General features: G+C 37.9%; 1 protein-coding gene across 2 annotated transcripts in view; it reads left to right on the top strand.

Annotated features, from left to right (window-relative positions):
• The first annotated feature begins 3,422 nt into the window (after positions 1–3,422).
• Smpx (small muscle protein X-linked) overlaps positions 3,423–17,484 on the top strand; it is a 56,112-nt gene continuing 42,050 nt past the window's right edge. Inside the window, exons 1-2 of one of the 2 annotated variants that reach the window (XM_046430592.2) lie at positions 3,423–3,628; positions 7,263–7,319. In XM_046430592.2, coding sequence (XP_046286548.1) covers positions 7,281–7,319 — 39 coding nt within the window. In that variant the 5' untranslated portion in view covers positions 3,423–3,628; positions 7,263–7,280. The remainder of the gene's footprint in view (positions 3,629–7,262; positions 7,320–17,484) is intronic. The other variant, XM_046430591.2, reaches the window with a different exon arrangement.

Raw genomic sequence — 17,484 nt, 5'->3', positions numbered from 1 at the left:
ATATGGAAACACAATGGACTCAGAATAGACAAAATTAGCTTGCAAAAGAAGAAAACTGTTGGGTTATATGGTATCTCTGTGTTTAATCTTTTTTAAAAATATTTTTTAATTGTAGATGGACACAGTACCTTTATTTAATTTATTTGTTTTTATGTGGTGCTGAGGATGGAACCCAGGGCTTCACACATGCAAGGAGAGCGCTTCACCACTGAGCCACAACCCCAGCCCTCTGTATTTAATCTTTTTAGGAACTGCTGGACTCTTCCAACTTTGGAAAGTACTATTGTACTTTCCAAACAGTAGTGTATGAGGGGTGCTTACTTCTCCACAAAAAATTTGTCTTGTTGGTCTTTTTCATTATAGCCACTGAGCCACATACTGGGGATACACCTATGAAATGATATATAGGTACCACAAAATAGTGGTTAAGATATTTAAGTCATATTATTATTTAGCTACAAATGCAGTTAAGAAGACCAGAACACATGAAAATAACTTATCTAGTTGTAGAATTGTTGGACAACATACCTTTAGTGAGAGCAATCTTTCCAGAAATTATCTGTAATATTATATAAGTCTAGACTATAAAAATGACAAATATCTTCATGTTGTTGGATTTTTATTTGTTATGATCCATAATACCAAATGTATATCTTGCTGAATGCAAAGAAACTGTGGAAGTTAATAATTGATTAACTATAAGGTGATAATAATATTGTATTACTCTTTGCAGAGAGAAATGGGGTTGTAGACATGGGAGAGGGTAAAACAGGAAGCAACAACAATATTGATAAAAAATAAAGATCCAAAATTATTCCTGGTCCCTATCATTCATCTGACCACAAATATCCATATTTATCCTGTTAGTGAATTTAATGAAATCAATATTCTAACCTTCTTGTCATTAAAGGCCACTGGCCCTGGGTAGATGGGCAGTGCCATTACCAGATGAACATACAGAGAACTACAACCAATTACTCAATCAGAATTAGTCTATCCCATTAGTCAGATTGCATCAATATTGCAATATATTATATTTATTATTAAAAACTGATTATACTTTCTAAGATAAAATGACCTATAATTTATAAAATTTTGGTACAACTGTGATAGATGTTATGGAAATTAAAAAAAATTATGGTTGTAGATGGACAGCATGCCTTTATTTGTTTTAGTTTTTTATGCAGTGCTAAGGATTGAACCCAGTGCCTCACACATGCTAGGCAAGTGCTCTCACTGAGCTACAGCCGCATCCCTTATGGAAATTTTTGAATTATTTTCTGTCCAAACAGGTGGGGACAAGTATCAAGTGGGCAGAGTGGGCTACATTTGCACAACTAGTCTTTTTTTGGGGGTAGGGCAGTGTTGGGGATAGAACCCGGGGTTTTCTGCATGCTAGGCAAACCCTCTATCACTGAGTTACACCTCTAGCCCTCACACCAGTCTTTTTAAAGGTGTTAGCATCAGCCAGGGAATGAAACTTGAAACTTTTCTGGATTACAGATGAGCATTGATTTGATCATAGTTGCAGTGTCAAAATTCCAATTTAACATAGAAGTAGATATTATGGAAAAATAAAGTGTTTTCATAGATCATAGCTAGGTTCTTTTTCATAGTCCCTTCTCCAAGCTGATCATTCTTTATTATTTTTTCTTTTGTCTACCAAGTGGTCACTGAGGTAGGACTGTGGCAAAATGTGTAGGCTGATTGCAGGGCAGGGTGTCCAAATGGCTTGTTGTTGTTGGTCCATGGAGTGACAACATCTTTGGTGCAGTAAAGAGCTCTGAACACACAGGTGTAGCCAAACATCTGGGCAAATATTCAAGTGCTCCTTATATTTTCTTCTCCAGTGTATAAATAACTCACTTTTGGCACTATATAATCTTAAAGCATGATGTCTAAATTGAAATTTAAAGACACAATTTTTTGAAATAGTATATGAATAATAGAAGTCAATGGTGAACCCCAAACTAAAATAAATCCCAATAATCTGCTGACCCCCTAAACTCCCAGAAAATTGTTTTTCTCTTTGCAGGCCTGAAAACAAAGCCAACTGCTTCTATTTGGAATGCACTCAGCTACAGCGAACAGAAACTTGATTTAAGGGGCTCACAGAAACTGAAGTTTCTTTCCTTTACCTAACAAGAAGATTAGTGGGTGACGGTTGCTGGTTCCGTGGCTCAATCACGCCATCAAGGACTCAAACATAGGGTTCATTTTCATTTAGTGGGTAGATATTAAGTCTGTACACTCTGTCAATTATTTCTACAGAAGGACAGTTTTTTACTTAAAAATATTTTAATTAAAGCATTATAGTTTTACATAGTAGTTGGGTTCATCTCAACAAATTAATACATTCATGGAATTCTATTTCAGTTAATGTCCTCCCCTTTTCTTTCCCTCTTCCCTCACCTCATTCTCCTTTCTCTACTGATCTTCCTTTTGCTGATCTATTTATTTATATTTTGATTGGTTCTTTCTACCTATACATAAAGGTGAAATTTCCCGTGGCATATTTTATATGCACATAGCATGATTTTTTTAAAAAAAATTATTCCATATTTCCTACCCTTTCCCATCCCTTCTCCCTCTTAATCTCCTTCTTCTGCTCTACTGATCTTCCCTGTATCTTTATGATATCCCATCCTCTCTTCCTTCTTTTGAAGGTAAGTTTTATATAAAGCTAATTTCAAAGACTGGAGAAGTTAAAAAAATGAAAAGTCATGTTAAAAATAGTGAGCATGTGCCTTAGGGTTTGGTGTGGTCTGTTTAAAAATGTTTTCCTTGGTACCTGGTCCTGGCTCTTGTCATACTGAGACACTTCATCTTTGTTTGCTTTGTTCTATTCTGTTGTCTCCTTTGCTTTGGGGGTCAAAGTTAATGCCCCCAGTAGAGGCAGTGAAGCAGAGGAACAAGGACTATGGGCCCAACAGCCTGTCCCTCTTTAACCATTTTTGTCCTACAAAAAGACAATGTCATACAGTTCAATGCAATAATTTAAATATCATTTGGTGACTATTGAATGCTGATTATTTATAAAAAATCAAAACTTTAATAACTCCCAAGTGGCCAAGCTGGAATAAAAACACTGACATCAGTACCCTAGCTGCTTCCCCCAAATTTTATTAAATGCTCCTCATCTCCTGGCCTCCAGGTAATAAAGCTAAAGATAGCCTTTTCCTACTTTTTGAAGTTTTCTATACTTCCTTAGAATTTGTGAGAAAATATAATCAGCCTCTCTGGAAGATTAGGAGGGCAGTAAGATACCATAGCCACCTCCCGGCTGACATTTGAGCCGTGCTTCCTGCCTGGTCAATCCTTTTGGAGGCAGCCAGAGTATGGCTTGTATCAAACTCTATATTTAGGAAGAACAACTGTGAGCTATGACAGGAATTCTCTTTAACACTTAGCCTTAAACTGAGTTCCCCTCCAGCCCCGAGCCAGGAGCAGCTCTCTGTACCGGGAGAGGCACAGAGCACTCGAGCTATTTCAGCCACATGAAAAGCATCAGAATTGAGATCGCAGCTCAGAGGACACCGGGCGTCCCTTCCACCCTCCAAGGAGCTTTGTATTCTTGCACCTGGCTGCCTGGGACTTTCCTCAGGCAGTAAACAAATACAGAAAGCAGGTAAGCAGAAGGACCAGCTCTGCTGGCAACTGGGCTTTCTGAAGGAAATGTCCTTGATACCCAACTTGATGTAACTACTTATAACTTTATAGGCTTGTAACCAGTGGGGGTAGTTTCTTTATCAACTCCCTGTTCACTGATGGTGTTGCTGCTTATTTTATACATTGTTTATGCATATGTGTGTGAGGGGTGTGCTGAAAAAATATTGAACTAGAGGTATTTTTCATTGATAGGGATGTTAGTAAAATGTTCACAATCCAGATATGATAACTGTGACCTTGAAGCTGGATGGTCAGCATTACAGTCAGCCAGCTGTAGACTGATTTGGACTCAAAGCTGAGAATTAATCAGGAGAACTGGGAGCAAAGAAAAGCTATAATGCTAGTTTTCTGATTTACCTAAATCCGCATTATTGACAGAGTTGTTACACAGTACAAGTTTGAATGCTTTTCTCATTTCCCTAAGTGCCAAGCTTACTCTTAATGATAAAGTTCTATTAATATCTGTGTGTAGATAGAACCTTCTTTTTAAGAGCTTCACTCTGGTCAGTTTTCCTGTAACTTCTATCAGTGAAGAGGGCAGTTCTCACTGTCCCCATCTATGCGGGTACCAGATTTCAAGGCATGGGACTATAGAGTCTCTTCCCTCCCATTGTATTTAAAACAGAGTGAATAAGGAGTCAGTTCAGACAGCTGAACATCTTTCTACACCCTTCTCAGGAATTATTTTTAGCTGTAGGACAGAAGATAATTCCCTTTGAGATGGAGCTTTATCCATTTACTTGACCTTTCGAAAGAACAAACAAAGCTCTTCTTTCCAAATATTGATTTTCCTCTGAATCCCTTCTTATTAAATTAGTGATATTAATGTTGACCAATTTTTAGTAATTCAAAGAGTTTTATTTAGAAGTTAGATATTAAGTGCTATCCAATCAAAACCAACCAGGGGTATATATTGTACATGACTCAGCATACAGACCATTAAAAGTCCCTACTGACTTGCAGAACTGCCAGGAAAACTCAACTGCACTCAGTTGGCAAGCATTTCCATTATACTATAGGCTTTGTAAAAGTCAATATATGCCTGTCAAACTTTCAATGTTTTCAAATTTTAGCCAGAGCCAGGAGACAGACACAGTAATTGAGTATTATAAAGAGTACCTCTCTGGATGAAAAGCTGTGGCCCCGGTGGGAGTAGAAAGTGTACCTAAGGCATAGCTTTCTTTTTTTGGTCCCGGGAGGAAGCATGCAGATGAAGAGGGAAGGTGCATCCTATACTCTACATCCCTGATGGAGGTGAATACAGGGCCAGGGAAACAGCTAGGGAACACGGTCTATTTTTATTCATTAGTGTGCTTTGCCCTGATTTCTCTGCAAATAATGAGGACAGCAGGAACTGCTGCTGAACTGATTTACACAAATGTTCTCTAGCCTGTTTGTGAGGAACAAGAGCTGGGAGCTAACCAACTTTTTCTATAGGTGTCTCTATTCAATATTGACATGGATGTTTAGAAGAGATTTGTATATAAATCAGAATATACCAAAACTATAAGGAAGATAAGGCCCACCCATTTGTTAGGCTATGTTTCTCCCCTCAAAAAACATAGCAGGACAGTAGTTGTTGTTATCGCCAGTGAAAAAAAAAAACAAAATCAGCTTATCAAAAAAAAAAAAAATCAATGCAGTATAAATGACACAACTATCCATTGCTTGTTTTTTGTTTTGTTTTACATTCCAACATGCTATTGTAATAACATAAAGAAATTTCCTAATTCCCATGTTTTAAATTGATGTAAAATAACTTTTCAAAAGTTCCCAAATGATAGTAGTTGAACTTTAGTTGTACACACTCAGAGAAAACTATGCTGAGATATTTAAAATCCTCTGAGAATTCTTTGCATGACTTCTACTAGCTTTTGAGGAATGGAAACGTTAAAAATTAAGTCACTACACTTTTCACTTTGGCATTGAGCTGTGTGCCCTAGATCCAAAAATTTAAAATGATTCATTTTCCTTTGACACTGAACAAAAGACAGTAATCTTTTTGAAACAAATCATAGAGCAAAATGTATCCCTGTTGTTCATTTTGGTTTTGCTATTTAATTTTTTAACCATATTAAAAATAACTGTACCTACACCTTTATGCATGGAGGCTATATCCATGTAATTCTAAAGCATTTGGGTAAAACTTTTATAAAAAGCCTCATCATTTTCATGTATATAGCTACAAAAACTCTACTTGGATATACTAATTTTAAAAATATGTAATTGTTTAACTTCACATAATAGAGCCTAAGACTTTGAAGATCTGAAAAAAAAAAACAACAACCTAAGTTACTCACAGAGTTCTCAGATCTTTTATCTCTACAGGTGTTGAGGAACATCTGTCTATCAATTCTCTGTACTTAAGGCTGCATATCAGTAATAGCAATCACAAATCATTAGCTGTGGACAGTGCCAGTAAAACAATAAATACTTGCATCATGCTTTAACATTCGCAGGGCCTTCCCAGCAGCATTATGTGCTTTGAATGTTACTACAGCCTGTGAGGCAGGTAAATTTTAAGGAAGGGGAAATGAGCCTAGAAATGTTGAGCAACATTGCCCAGGTCACATAGGACTTGTGGCAAATGCTAATATTGCTTCCTGTGTCACTTATTTACATGTTAACATGTATGTTTAAACCAGTCAATAGATAGAATGCAGTCAACCTGTTTTATAGTTTAGGTTTAGAACACAGAGTGCTTTTCATTCAATGAATTTTTTAACTTTTCACTTGGTCCTGTTCTTGTTTAATAAATGAAGCTATAAAAATAAGCCAGAGCTGGGTTATTATTTCCTGTTCCTTCAGCCCCAGTAAACTGCCTAGTCCCCAAATATGCTCCAGTTACACTGCCCTAAGGAAGGTTGAAAGAATGAAATAGTCCTCTGGGAATGAAGCAGTTCTACATCTTGGGTATCTGATCTGACATGGGCACTGAAGTCCTTCTGCCTTCTGAGATCGTTGAAAGCAAAGCTTGAGCTCTGTATGAGCACCCTGCAGAGGGCCTGAGGAACATAAGGCAGTGCTGGGGTGTGGGGTGATGAAGCTGTAGCCCAGGTTCTCCGAGTACCTCCCAAGAGCTGGGAGAAGAGACATGTGCACAGTGGGGATGTAGCACAGGCCATTTGTCTTTGGGTGTTCAACAAAGAGCAGGTGCTCTCACTGGACTGACCAGCCGCCCTGGCAACAATGAATTCAGATCAAAAGTTCAGCTTCAAGTGGAGAGCCACTGAAGCCTGAACAAAGGTGTTTTATTCCCACCGCCTCTGTGCTTTGCTGCTCTTGGCAGAGGGTCAGGAGGGCAGGGAAGGAGATGATAGGGCCTTTCAAGTTTCTGATCCCCTATCATTAGCATCAGGGGCGAGGCATCTCAGCATTTCTCCTCCTGAATGATTTATTGGGGCGCTCTAGTATTCCCTCTCCCCAAGGCTTTCAGAAGGAGGGTCTCTAAGTAACTTTGGAAATTGAGACTGAAAGAATATATGGCCTGTGAAAGGGGTGGCTGCCCAGTTGAATCATGAGTTAAATTTGAATTTATCAAGACTAAGAATCTGAATGCCGCCACATCTAACAGTTTCTTACTTATTTTTTAGGACTAAGACTGCCTGAATATGTCGAAACAGCCAGTTTCCAATGTCAGAGCCATCCAGGTAAGTAGGTGTGTTTGTGTTTTAACATCAGCTCTGTGACTTCTAGTGTGATCGCTTAAGTCATACTGCGATTGTTCACCTCTAACTGATGAGAAGAAAAGAAAGTTCCTCTTGGTCAGGCTCCTGAAGGACAATTGAGAAATGAAGACCGGTAAGCATAAAAGAGAAAATAAAAGCTATTTTTGTTTAATTGTTCTGGATTATTATAAAGACAAATCAAATTTTATAAATGAGAATTAAATTATCATCTACAAAAATATAGTGTGTTCACAATAGCCTATTATATGCTTTCTGAAGAACTAGAAGAGATTTGCTCAAAGGCTCCATACAGAAAGCAATGATAAGGAGAGGAAAATGCTAATTGCTCTGATTTGATCAGTGCACATTGCATACATGTATTGTTATAAAATATCATATTGTTGAAATATCATACTGTACTCTATAAATCTTTATAACTATTAAATATTAATTTAAAAATGTAGCATGTTTTTTGATATCCATGTTTTATATGCTCAACAATAGAGATAGAATGTTCAGTTTCCATTTTCATATCCAATTGCTATATGGATATATCAGTGGGTCAAAGTTTGTTGATGCCTCTGTTTCAAATACATCTTTTAAAGCTGGGGGTATAGCTCAGTGGTAGAGCAAAAGCTTTGTATGTGGGAGGCCCTGGGTTCAATCCTCAGCATAAAATCAAATAAAATATATCTTTCTTTAAAAAAATGCCCTTTTATAATCAAGTGTTCTTCCCATGGCTTGTTTATTTATTTATTTATTTTTAATTTTGGTTATTTATTTTTAAAATTTCATATGTTATTAGCTTTCCTCATGCCATCTCAGTAAACAAATTCTTTGGTTGTTTAAATTGACTTAGTATCACCCACAAAAATGGGAAAGAGAAGCAGGCATTTTGAAACAAAAACACAATTATGAAAATAACTTTCAGTATTTGTTTTTATTCAACATTTAATTTGCTATTTCTCTTAAGTGTTCTGTGTTTGATTGTCAAATGGCTCCCACTCAGAGAATTGGGTACAATGATTTATTGTAAAATTCCTTCTTTTTATCAACATGGAACCCATCTCTGCTTTCTCCAAATGAACATTTTTTTCTTTCTGGACTTTTTCTGAATGTGTGAGGGCATGTGGCAGTTGCAGAATGTGTTAGCTTTGATGTACCATCATGGCATAAATACAGTCACAAACAGTTGACTGTGTTTTGGAAGGGCATGCACGTGGCCAGGCTGTGACTACATCATTGAGGGTTTTAGAAATCCTGGCACACACCAGTGATGGACGTGGGTGGAGGGACAGATCTTTCTTTACTTGTCATGACTAATGCATATTCTTAAATTGGTGGGGTTCTTAAGTGGCAGGATATATGACAACCTCTAGAAACCTGTCACTTAGTAAGCCACCAAGGAGGGGCCTATGTATTTGGCAAGGATTCCATTCCAAATTGTGACATTCAGTCCTCTGGTGTCTACCTAGTGAGACCCTGACATCCTGAAAGTAGCAGTGGAAATTATTTTGTCTCTCAGAATTTGGATATAATTGAGCTTTAGAATCTTCTCTTCCACATGTAAGCAGTTAGTAACATGTGCTCTCAAATCAGATTGCTGAGGTCCTTCATCTGTCTTGTGCTGGCATAGGATCATAGGAAAGTAACTGTACCCTGTTCTCTCTCTGTACCTCCACTCCCACATTTGTAAAATGGGGATGATAATAGTACTCACCATCTAGGGCTATATGTATAAGATGCTGAAAACAGTACAATATACACTAGCTGAAGATCAACCATTATTATAGTTATGATCTTTCAGGAGTGTTTTATGTAAGTTCTGAGCAATAATACCATTGGATCACTTCGCTTAAAGCTTCAAAGTGCTAAACATAAAATTTCCTTTTTATTTTGTAGGACACAAAACCGTAATCTTCTCTTGGGCTGCTTTTGCTTCTCTTTCCTTTAAAGCTGAAAGCATGATTTGTGTTCTCTCAGTGCTCCCTGGTCTCACTCAACTCTACACTGAAAATTCACCAGCATTTCATTTACTAATTTTGACCTTCATATATGTTTAGACCTATCATATTTAAAAAGCTACTATCGACTATTCTCAGTAGCTGTTATTATGTTGCATTACAAAAAAATCCATCCACTTTACCAACAAGGGCAATACAGTCATTCCTTATGGTGTGGTGTTGCCTCTTTCAATATATTTTATGCCACACAAAAAGCCCAGTTTAACGTACCTTCATTTTCTTGTGGCTAAATTGGATCAGTACTATCTAATATTTTCTATCATTTTTGTATTAACCTTAAGTAGGATGCATTAAATAAAATATAAAAATGGTTACACAGTACAAAGTAGTTTATAGTAGGGATATTTTCTAGGTTACAGTCTTCTCTGGAACAAATAAAAACCCTGATTGATGAGGGAATACCCTCATTGTGTAAATGCCATTCAAAGGTCTTAAATGTTCTACTCAATACATTCTAGTCACTTTTTATTAGAACCTTATTTCCAATCCAGTTCACTGGTTGTTTCCTGGGTACATATTGTGGACCAGGTACTGTGCTAAGTGTAGGGTATACAAAGATGCATTGATATCTGATTCCTATATTTGAGAAACTCATAGACTCCTACTTAATAGCTACATGACTTTGGGCAAGTTTATTTTGTCCTCTTTGTGCCTCAGTTTCCTCATCTGTCAATAAGGGAATTAATAATAGTGTGTATCTCAAGGTTTCTGGGAGGGTAAATTGAATTAATCAAATTTAATACATGTAAATGCTTAGGCCATTGGCTGGGTCATTGTAATTGTTTAAGAAAGAACTTTTATTATCAATGATAATCATCAATCATCATCATCATCTAGTTCATGACTACACTTTTTAAAATTTTTTTTAGTTGTAGATGGGCACAATATCTTTAATTTTTTTTTATTTTTATTTTTTGGGCACAATATCTTTACTTATTTATTTTTATGTGATGCTGAGGATCGAACCCAGTGCCTCACTGTGTGTGAGGCAAGCACTCTACCATTGAGCCACAACCCCAGCCCAACCAGTGGCAGATTTGTGTGTGTGTGTGTGTGTGTGGGGGGGGGTGCTGGGGATTGAACCCAGGGCCTTGTGCATGCAAGGCAGGCACTCTACCAACTGAGCTATATCCCCAGCCCTCATTATCTAATTCAATAGTACCCAAATGTGTCCTTTGGAAAACCAGTTTTATGAGATATTGTTAATTAAATTAAAGGCATCTATCATTAAATGTTTGGAAAAATTTATCAGAGTCAATAACTTGAAAATAGCATCATATTATTTCCAGGAAGGTGGTAACATATACAATGTTTTCTAAACATATTGGACCTCTTCAATGAGTATCTTGCTGTATAGTGTTTGGCAGAGCAAATGTCTAGAAATAATAATTGGGGTCTCTACTTTGTCTGGGTTGGTTAAACTTAAGCTACTTTCAGCCATGCTTGTAACAGGCAGGCAGATCAGGAACTGAGTTATTGCACCTGTGTTAGAAAACATGGCATCAAACAGTTGCAAACCTCTTAGCTTACCTTTCTGTAAAATGGGGATAATATGTTACTTAACATGGTTGTTATAATGCAAAATGCAAAATCATGTATGGCAAGCACCTGGTTTATAGTACACACATTTCTTAAGAGATGGCTCTTTACATGTAGTAATGCATGGAATGGCTTTGCTTTCTCTTCAAGTGGCTCTATCTCCTCCATGTACTAGAATAAGAGGGAGACCAGAACTAGATTCACCCTTAGAAGAAGTGGACAATTTTCTTTTACATCCTTACTGAAGAAGAGAAGGCCTTTGAATTTTGTGGAGATTTTAAGTATACCCTTATTTCACATAGTTTTAACTAAGTCTCAGCAAGGGAGCATAAAAATATCTTGAAGGAATCAGTTGATTCTTTCATAGCCTGGACAGGGTTTTTGTCTCTTAAACAGCTGATAAAGTTGTGTCTCAGAGGTTGGCAAACCTTTTCTGAAAAGGACCACATAGTAAATATTTTATGCTTTGGGGTTGTTTGGTCTGTTCCAATTACTCAACTCCATTGTTATACCATAAAGCAGCCATAAGCAATACAAACATAGGTGTGTTTCAGTGAAATTTTATTTGAAAATCAGGTGGTGGGCTGAATTTGGCCAGTGGATTGTAGTTTTCCAACTACAGTTTTAGACTCTCCAGGCTGCTTGTTATTCCCCATTGTTGATGGGAATGGAGCTGTGACCAAGGTAACATCAGCACATTTGGGACACTAAGTCCGCTCCCTTCCCACGAAAGAATTTGACATGACAGGTGGTGGGGAAAGCTAGAGCTGCTGGGAAATCTAATCCCATCAGTGATCTGCTTTGTGACTTTCTCTAATGAGACCAAATGACATCAGCTACTGGTAGCACCTGCTTATTCTTCTTCTTCCTCCCAAACACACCCCCTTTTGGAAATATCACAGGCCTCCCAGGGTCTCATTCATACAGAGCCAATCTTCTCTGGGTTGTCACTGGTCATTTCTCTCTATTGTTTATCAAAGTAGCTATTATTTTTCCTCTCCCAGGCGATCTGAGAGCTCATGGCTGACTGGGAAAGAGTCCTGTGCCCTAGTCTTAGCTCTGCAGTGTGACTTCACCCCCCCCCCTTGTCATCTGCAAAGGGAAGGTGTTGTGTTCAATGACCACTAAGCCTCTGACCAGCTTCTAATAGTCTGTGAATTTCTTGAGAATAACTTCCAAGGTTTACTATTAGGATGACAGTAATAACTACAGTTATTCTGGGTTTCCTATGTTTTTGGCACAGTGCAAAGAATTTTTGTGGATCATAACATTAGGTTAGGAGATATGAAATAATGCACCCAGGATCACACAGCTTGTAAGTAGGAGAGTCAGACCTGAACTCAGTGGTCCAGTGCAATCCCAAAGGCCATGTTTGGAACCACTGTGCCCATTCTTGTTAGTTGTCATCCCCACCCTTGGCATAGAGCACAAGACTGGGTGTGTGGCTGTGGATCATCTCAAGGGTGATTGGAAGTGCCAAGGCTACTTGAGGGACAATTACTATTTTATGGATGCTGGGTGCCTGCCTTTTTTCTTTTTTTTAAAGAATTCAACTCTCTTTCAGAAATTGTGTCAGGATTTCAGTGGAGAAGCTAATAGCTGACACCAATTAAAGTCATGTTAAAGGCAAGTTGGCTTAGAGTGAAAAGTACAAAATAAAGGGACTCAGTGACAAACATGGTCTTGAAATACAAGCAACCACCGCCACTGAATTATTACCTCTGGCTTAATCAACTCAATCAAGCTGCTTGTGAAACTAACTCCAACTCTTTCATCATACATTCAAAGGAATGATTCTGTGAGCCCTTCGTGTGTGGCTTCTTACTATAGGTTTCCATTGCTATTCAGTCTGCATAGAGAACAGAATATTTTGACACCCCACATTTTAATGCTTCTTTTCCTTCTCCATCCATAATCATTGCTCTTCCACTCTCAATTGCCCAGGGCATAAAGAAATAGCAGTCTCTGTGGAAGCCCCAAATACACACAGACAAGATTCCAAGTATATGACACTCCTTGATACAAAGGAAGAGACTATCATCATCATTGATTAAGCTAAAAATCATAATAATTATATATGCCTTCCTTCAATATTTTATTTAAATTTAAAACAGTAACTTTCATTTGCCATTTGTTTTAATGTAGATATAAAGCCCTTTCTTTGATCATGTATATACTATTTCTTTCTTACAAAAACCACTTCAATACATTGTTTCTGATTTTCAATGCTGGATTCTATAAAGTAATAGCAAGAACTTGCATACAGCTGTCTGACTCTCTGCTCTAACCAGGGCCTCATTCTTGTGACATGAGACAAACTGGCTAAAAGATGTCATTTTTTGATGGCGACATTTATAAGTACTTCAGAGATACAACCTGCCCCCAACCAATTGTGCACATTATCTTAATAGCTGTACAGTACATTCCTGAAATCTGATTTCCCTGGATGTCAAGACTACAGTTGAGTCATCCAGGAAATTATTGAAGAGAACAAAAAGTGTTGAGAACAGAGAAAAAAGAAAACAGTTCAGTATGAAACATCATGGGGGAAAACAGTGGCTGAGTGGGAGTTTCTCAAAGTCGTGTTGAGTGGGAATATTTTGTGTGTTTTTAATCTATTCCACCTTTCAAGAATCCCTAACCTGTTATGCATTCTAGTGACACAGAATTTTAATTTAAAATAAGTTGATTATATTTCAGTTGGTAGGTGTGTGTGTATGTGTGTGTGTGTTTGTGTGTCTGTCTGCCTGTCTGTCTCTCATTTCAGGTGAATATATCAAAAAGAAACTTCAACACCAGAAGGGCTATAGCTACAAGGGCCCATAAACAAGGTGACTAGCATTGGGCTATGGAGTCCAGCTGTTTAGAATGATAGGTCACTGAATGGTGCCAAGTCCCCAGCATTTGAGTCAGAACTCCTACAGCTATTTCAGACCATTCATGGACATGCAGAAAGAAAGACTTTGATCTGGGGCAAGAATTGGTTGTCAGAGTTCCTCATTCGATTTTGACATTGTTAGAGAACAAAGGACAATATTGGCTGACTATTGAGAGGATGGTCAGATACCAGGGCACATTAGGTGAAAGGGCACATCATGTGAAAGTCCACATGTCCACATTAAAGTCGTCTGATGTCTAAACCTGGCAACTCCGTTGCCCATTGGGACTGGGCAACCTGATCACAACTGCATTGACGTTATAAAGTGTTCACCAGTAAACTGGACCTGACAGACCAACCCCTCAAGGACTCTGATGTGGGGATCTAATCTCACTATTTGGAGGATGGTTTTCAACTGTTGGTGAATTTAAAAAGCTTAATTGGCATAGTAAGTATTCTACTGTTAACCTGTTTATTGCTCCCATGTTTGACTCCCCTTTACATCAGAACTATTGGGTCTACTATGGAATCAGCTGCTGAAAAAAAAGACAACTAAGATTATGACATTATATAAAGCTTTAAGCCAAGAGGAGGAGGATGATCTTTGATTTAAATAATTAAATAACAATCATCAAGGAAGCAATGAAACAGGCCAGAGACCTCTACCCAGAAGACCCTTACCATATTTGTGGCATGTAAATTCCCCTTCTTCTCAAGAGCTTTTTGCACAGAATATCTACTCTCAACAAAAATCTGCAGAAGACATTGTGATCTATAGCTTCCTCTTTGTTTATAAATGCCAGGTTTGCAGGAAAAAACTTGTGAAACCCCTGTCTATCTAGAAGATAGAATGAAATGTGCTTATCATATGAACCTCCTAGACCCCCCACACACACTGGTTATAAAATTCAAATAATTTCTACATTAATTCTTCAGAGGAAGAATTCTTGGGCAAGAGCCACCTCTAAACCCTATAGTCAATAAACCTACTTCCTGAAAACTCCTCAGGTATCCAGCCTCTTCTGTCCTACTTCAGTCTGAGCATCAGTGGCTGGCACAGTTGTTCTATAGGGTTTGAGAAGTGTGCCAAAGTCAGTGGGTGAACAAAATGGTGGTTATGACCAAGAGCGCTGCAGTCATGTCAAGCTGGATTCCTACAACTAGACAAGGCATTTTGGAGTCTGAATTATGTGCCTCCTACTCCTCAATTATTTAACCCACAGATGGAGAAACTTTATAGGTTGGTCATATCCTCAGATGATAAGACTCTGGACTTATCCATCATTTAAGTTTATGTATGACTTGTATATATTAAAATTTAAAAATAAATTAGATGGTATATAGTCATTATAAAAACTCACTTAATATTAATAAAACTCACATAAAATTGACATATGGAGAAATAAAACTTTCAGATCCTGTGCTGATTGGTAAAAAAAAAAAAAGAAACTTCAATTTCTTCTCAGAAAACATACCTCTTTTTGAAAGTCTTCTGTAAAGATGCTATAGTCTTAAAATGTCACATCCTGCTCTGTTCATGGCAGGACTAGGACTGTGAGTATAGGAAACTGCAGAAAGAAATACTGTAAAATGCACCCCATAGAATTTCCTCTGACTGCATCTTGGGAGAATGACTTTTGGATCCTGGCAGGAGCTGATGGGAATCTTTGAAAACTAAAGATGAATCAGTGGGGGGTCATTAGAAACAAATATGCAACACAGTAGGTTCAGAAAAGAGAGACAAAAAGAGAGGAGGAGATGGGAGAACAATGACTATGGAAAGTAAAGTTCAATAGGAATTGTCAGCACCCAGGGGCCAGCAGCTATCAGAATCCAACCCCCTGGGGAAAGAAGATGTCATTCCATTGTAAACCCCAGTGGAGTGACTGTGAAGGGAATATTGTTTCCAGAATCCTCCTGGCTCAAAGCCTGGAGTCAAGTAAAGAGAACAATACAAATAATTAAGGGAGTGGTGGAATTAACTTACAGGGAATTCTTTCTACTTTTCTTCATCTGGTGAGATCAAATGTAGTATTCATTTCACATCAGATAGGTCTTCTATCAGGGAACTGTATCCTGTACTGGCAAAAGATGATCTAGTAGATTTTTTCCATTCCCAACTTGGAGGATGTAACAAATTATGTATAGCTTGGGAAAATGATGTACCTGGTCTGTTGAAGGGGAGCACATTTAAAAATATCTAATATGAGTAAACCTCAAGGAGAGAAAGGAATTAGATAGGGTTGCATTACCAAAGGGAGGAAAAAAAAAAAAAAACCAAGAACCTGCTTCCTTCACATTTATACAGAATCTATATAGCAAAAAAAACTCCAACTTAACATTAATGACTTTGTACATTAATGACTTTGGTCATTAATGTTAAGCCTTTTCTGTGTTTATTCTTTCATTTTAAAAATAGCTTATAGCCAGGTGTGGTGGCACAAGCCTGTAATCCCAGTGTCTCGGAGGCTGAGGCAGGAGGATGGCAAGTTCAAAGCCAGCCTCAGTGACTTAGAAAGGCCCTAAGAAACTTAGTGAGAACCTGTCTCTAAATAAAAAAATTAAAAAAGGGCTGGGGATATGGCTCAGTGGTTAAGTACCCCTGGGTTAACTCTCCAGTTCCAAAAATAGATAGATAGATAGACAGATAGATAGATAGATAGATAGACAGATAGATAGAAGCTTATATTCCAAACTCATTTTCAATGGCCAATGCCATACTCAATTTGCAGGGGGAAAGAGTGAAGGATTGAAAAGATATTTCATTTGTATTCAATCACAGAGAAAGCCCTGGGGATGTATGTAGCTCAGTGGTACAGTGCTTGCCCAGCACGTTCAAGGCTCTGGTTTCCATTCCTAGTATTTCAAACAAACTGGAGCAAGTCAGTGAAAAAGACAAGAATATGACCCAATTCTCTGGCCAATGGAATAAAAACAGAGATCTACACATCTACATTTTCCTATCAAATTCAAGTTAAAGGAATTTTCTTTATGTGTATAATTTAGTCTATAATTTGTCATTCAAGTATCACTGCCCTACAATTATATTAATGAAACATCTCTAATCATCTTATTACTAGTGTAATGCATGCCACCGTTGACAAAGCATTCCTTTTACACTCCCTCATTGGTGCACATGAATGATTGGATGTTCCACATGTTTTCAGGCTGCTTTCATTCCTGTCAATATTTGCTGTCATAAAAAGCCATTTAGGTTCCTGATGTGAGTGATGCTTTAAAGAAGAAAAAGTGTCAAGTCAGTAAGTTAATGGCTCATTTTTCAAAGTGGCTTTTCTTTGGCAGATATTCTGGAATTATCTATTCTGTATGCCCCTTTTCAAAGGCCTTTCTCAAAATATAAGTCTGTAATTTCAGAGCAGGTTACAGCTAACTTCAGCCAAGTGAAAAGAACTCTTTGGAGAATGGTTTGGTAGAGTATAAAGGTCTGATTTTACAGTTAGACAGCTTTGATTTAGAATCCTGGCTTTTGCTTGTAGTCTTTTTTGGGGAGAGGGGCGGTCAGGATTGAACACAGGGGTGCTCTACCACTGAGCTACATCCCCAGTCCTTTTTATTTTGAGACAGTCTTGCAAAGTTGCCCAGGCTGGTCTGGAATTTGGGGTCCTCCTGACTCAGCTTCCTGAGTGGCTGGGATTACAGACATTTTGTGCCAGCATGCCCACTTGCTTGTGTTAATTGTGTGACC

The sequence above is a fragment of the Marmota monax genome, unplaced genomic scaffold, assembly GCF_021218885.2.
Source record: "Marmota monax isolate L192 unplaced genomic scaffold, Marmota_monax_Labrador192_F-V1.1 WCK01_AAM20220418_F8-fsc00307, whole genome shotgun sequence".
In the NCBI taxonomy this organism is placed as follows: domain Eukaryota; kingdom Metazoa; phylum Chordata; class Mammalia; order Rodentia; family Sciuridae; genus Marmota; species Marmota monax.
The sequence above is the reverse complement of the archived record's forward strand: the minus strand, read 5'-3'. Positions and strand labels throughout refer to the sequence as shown.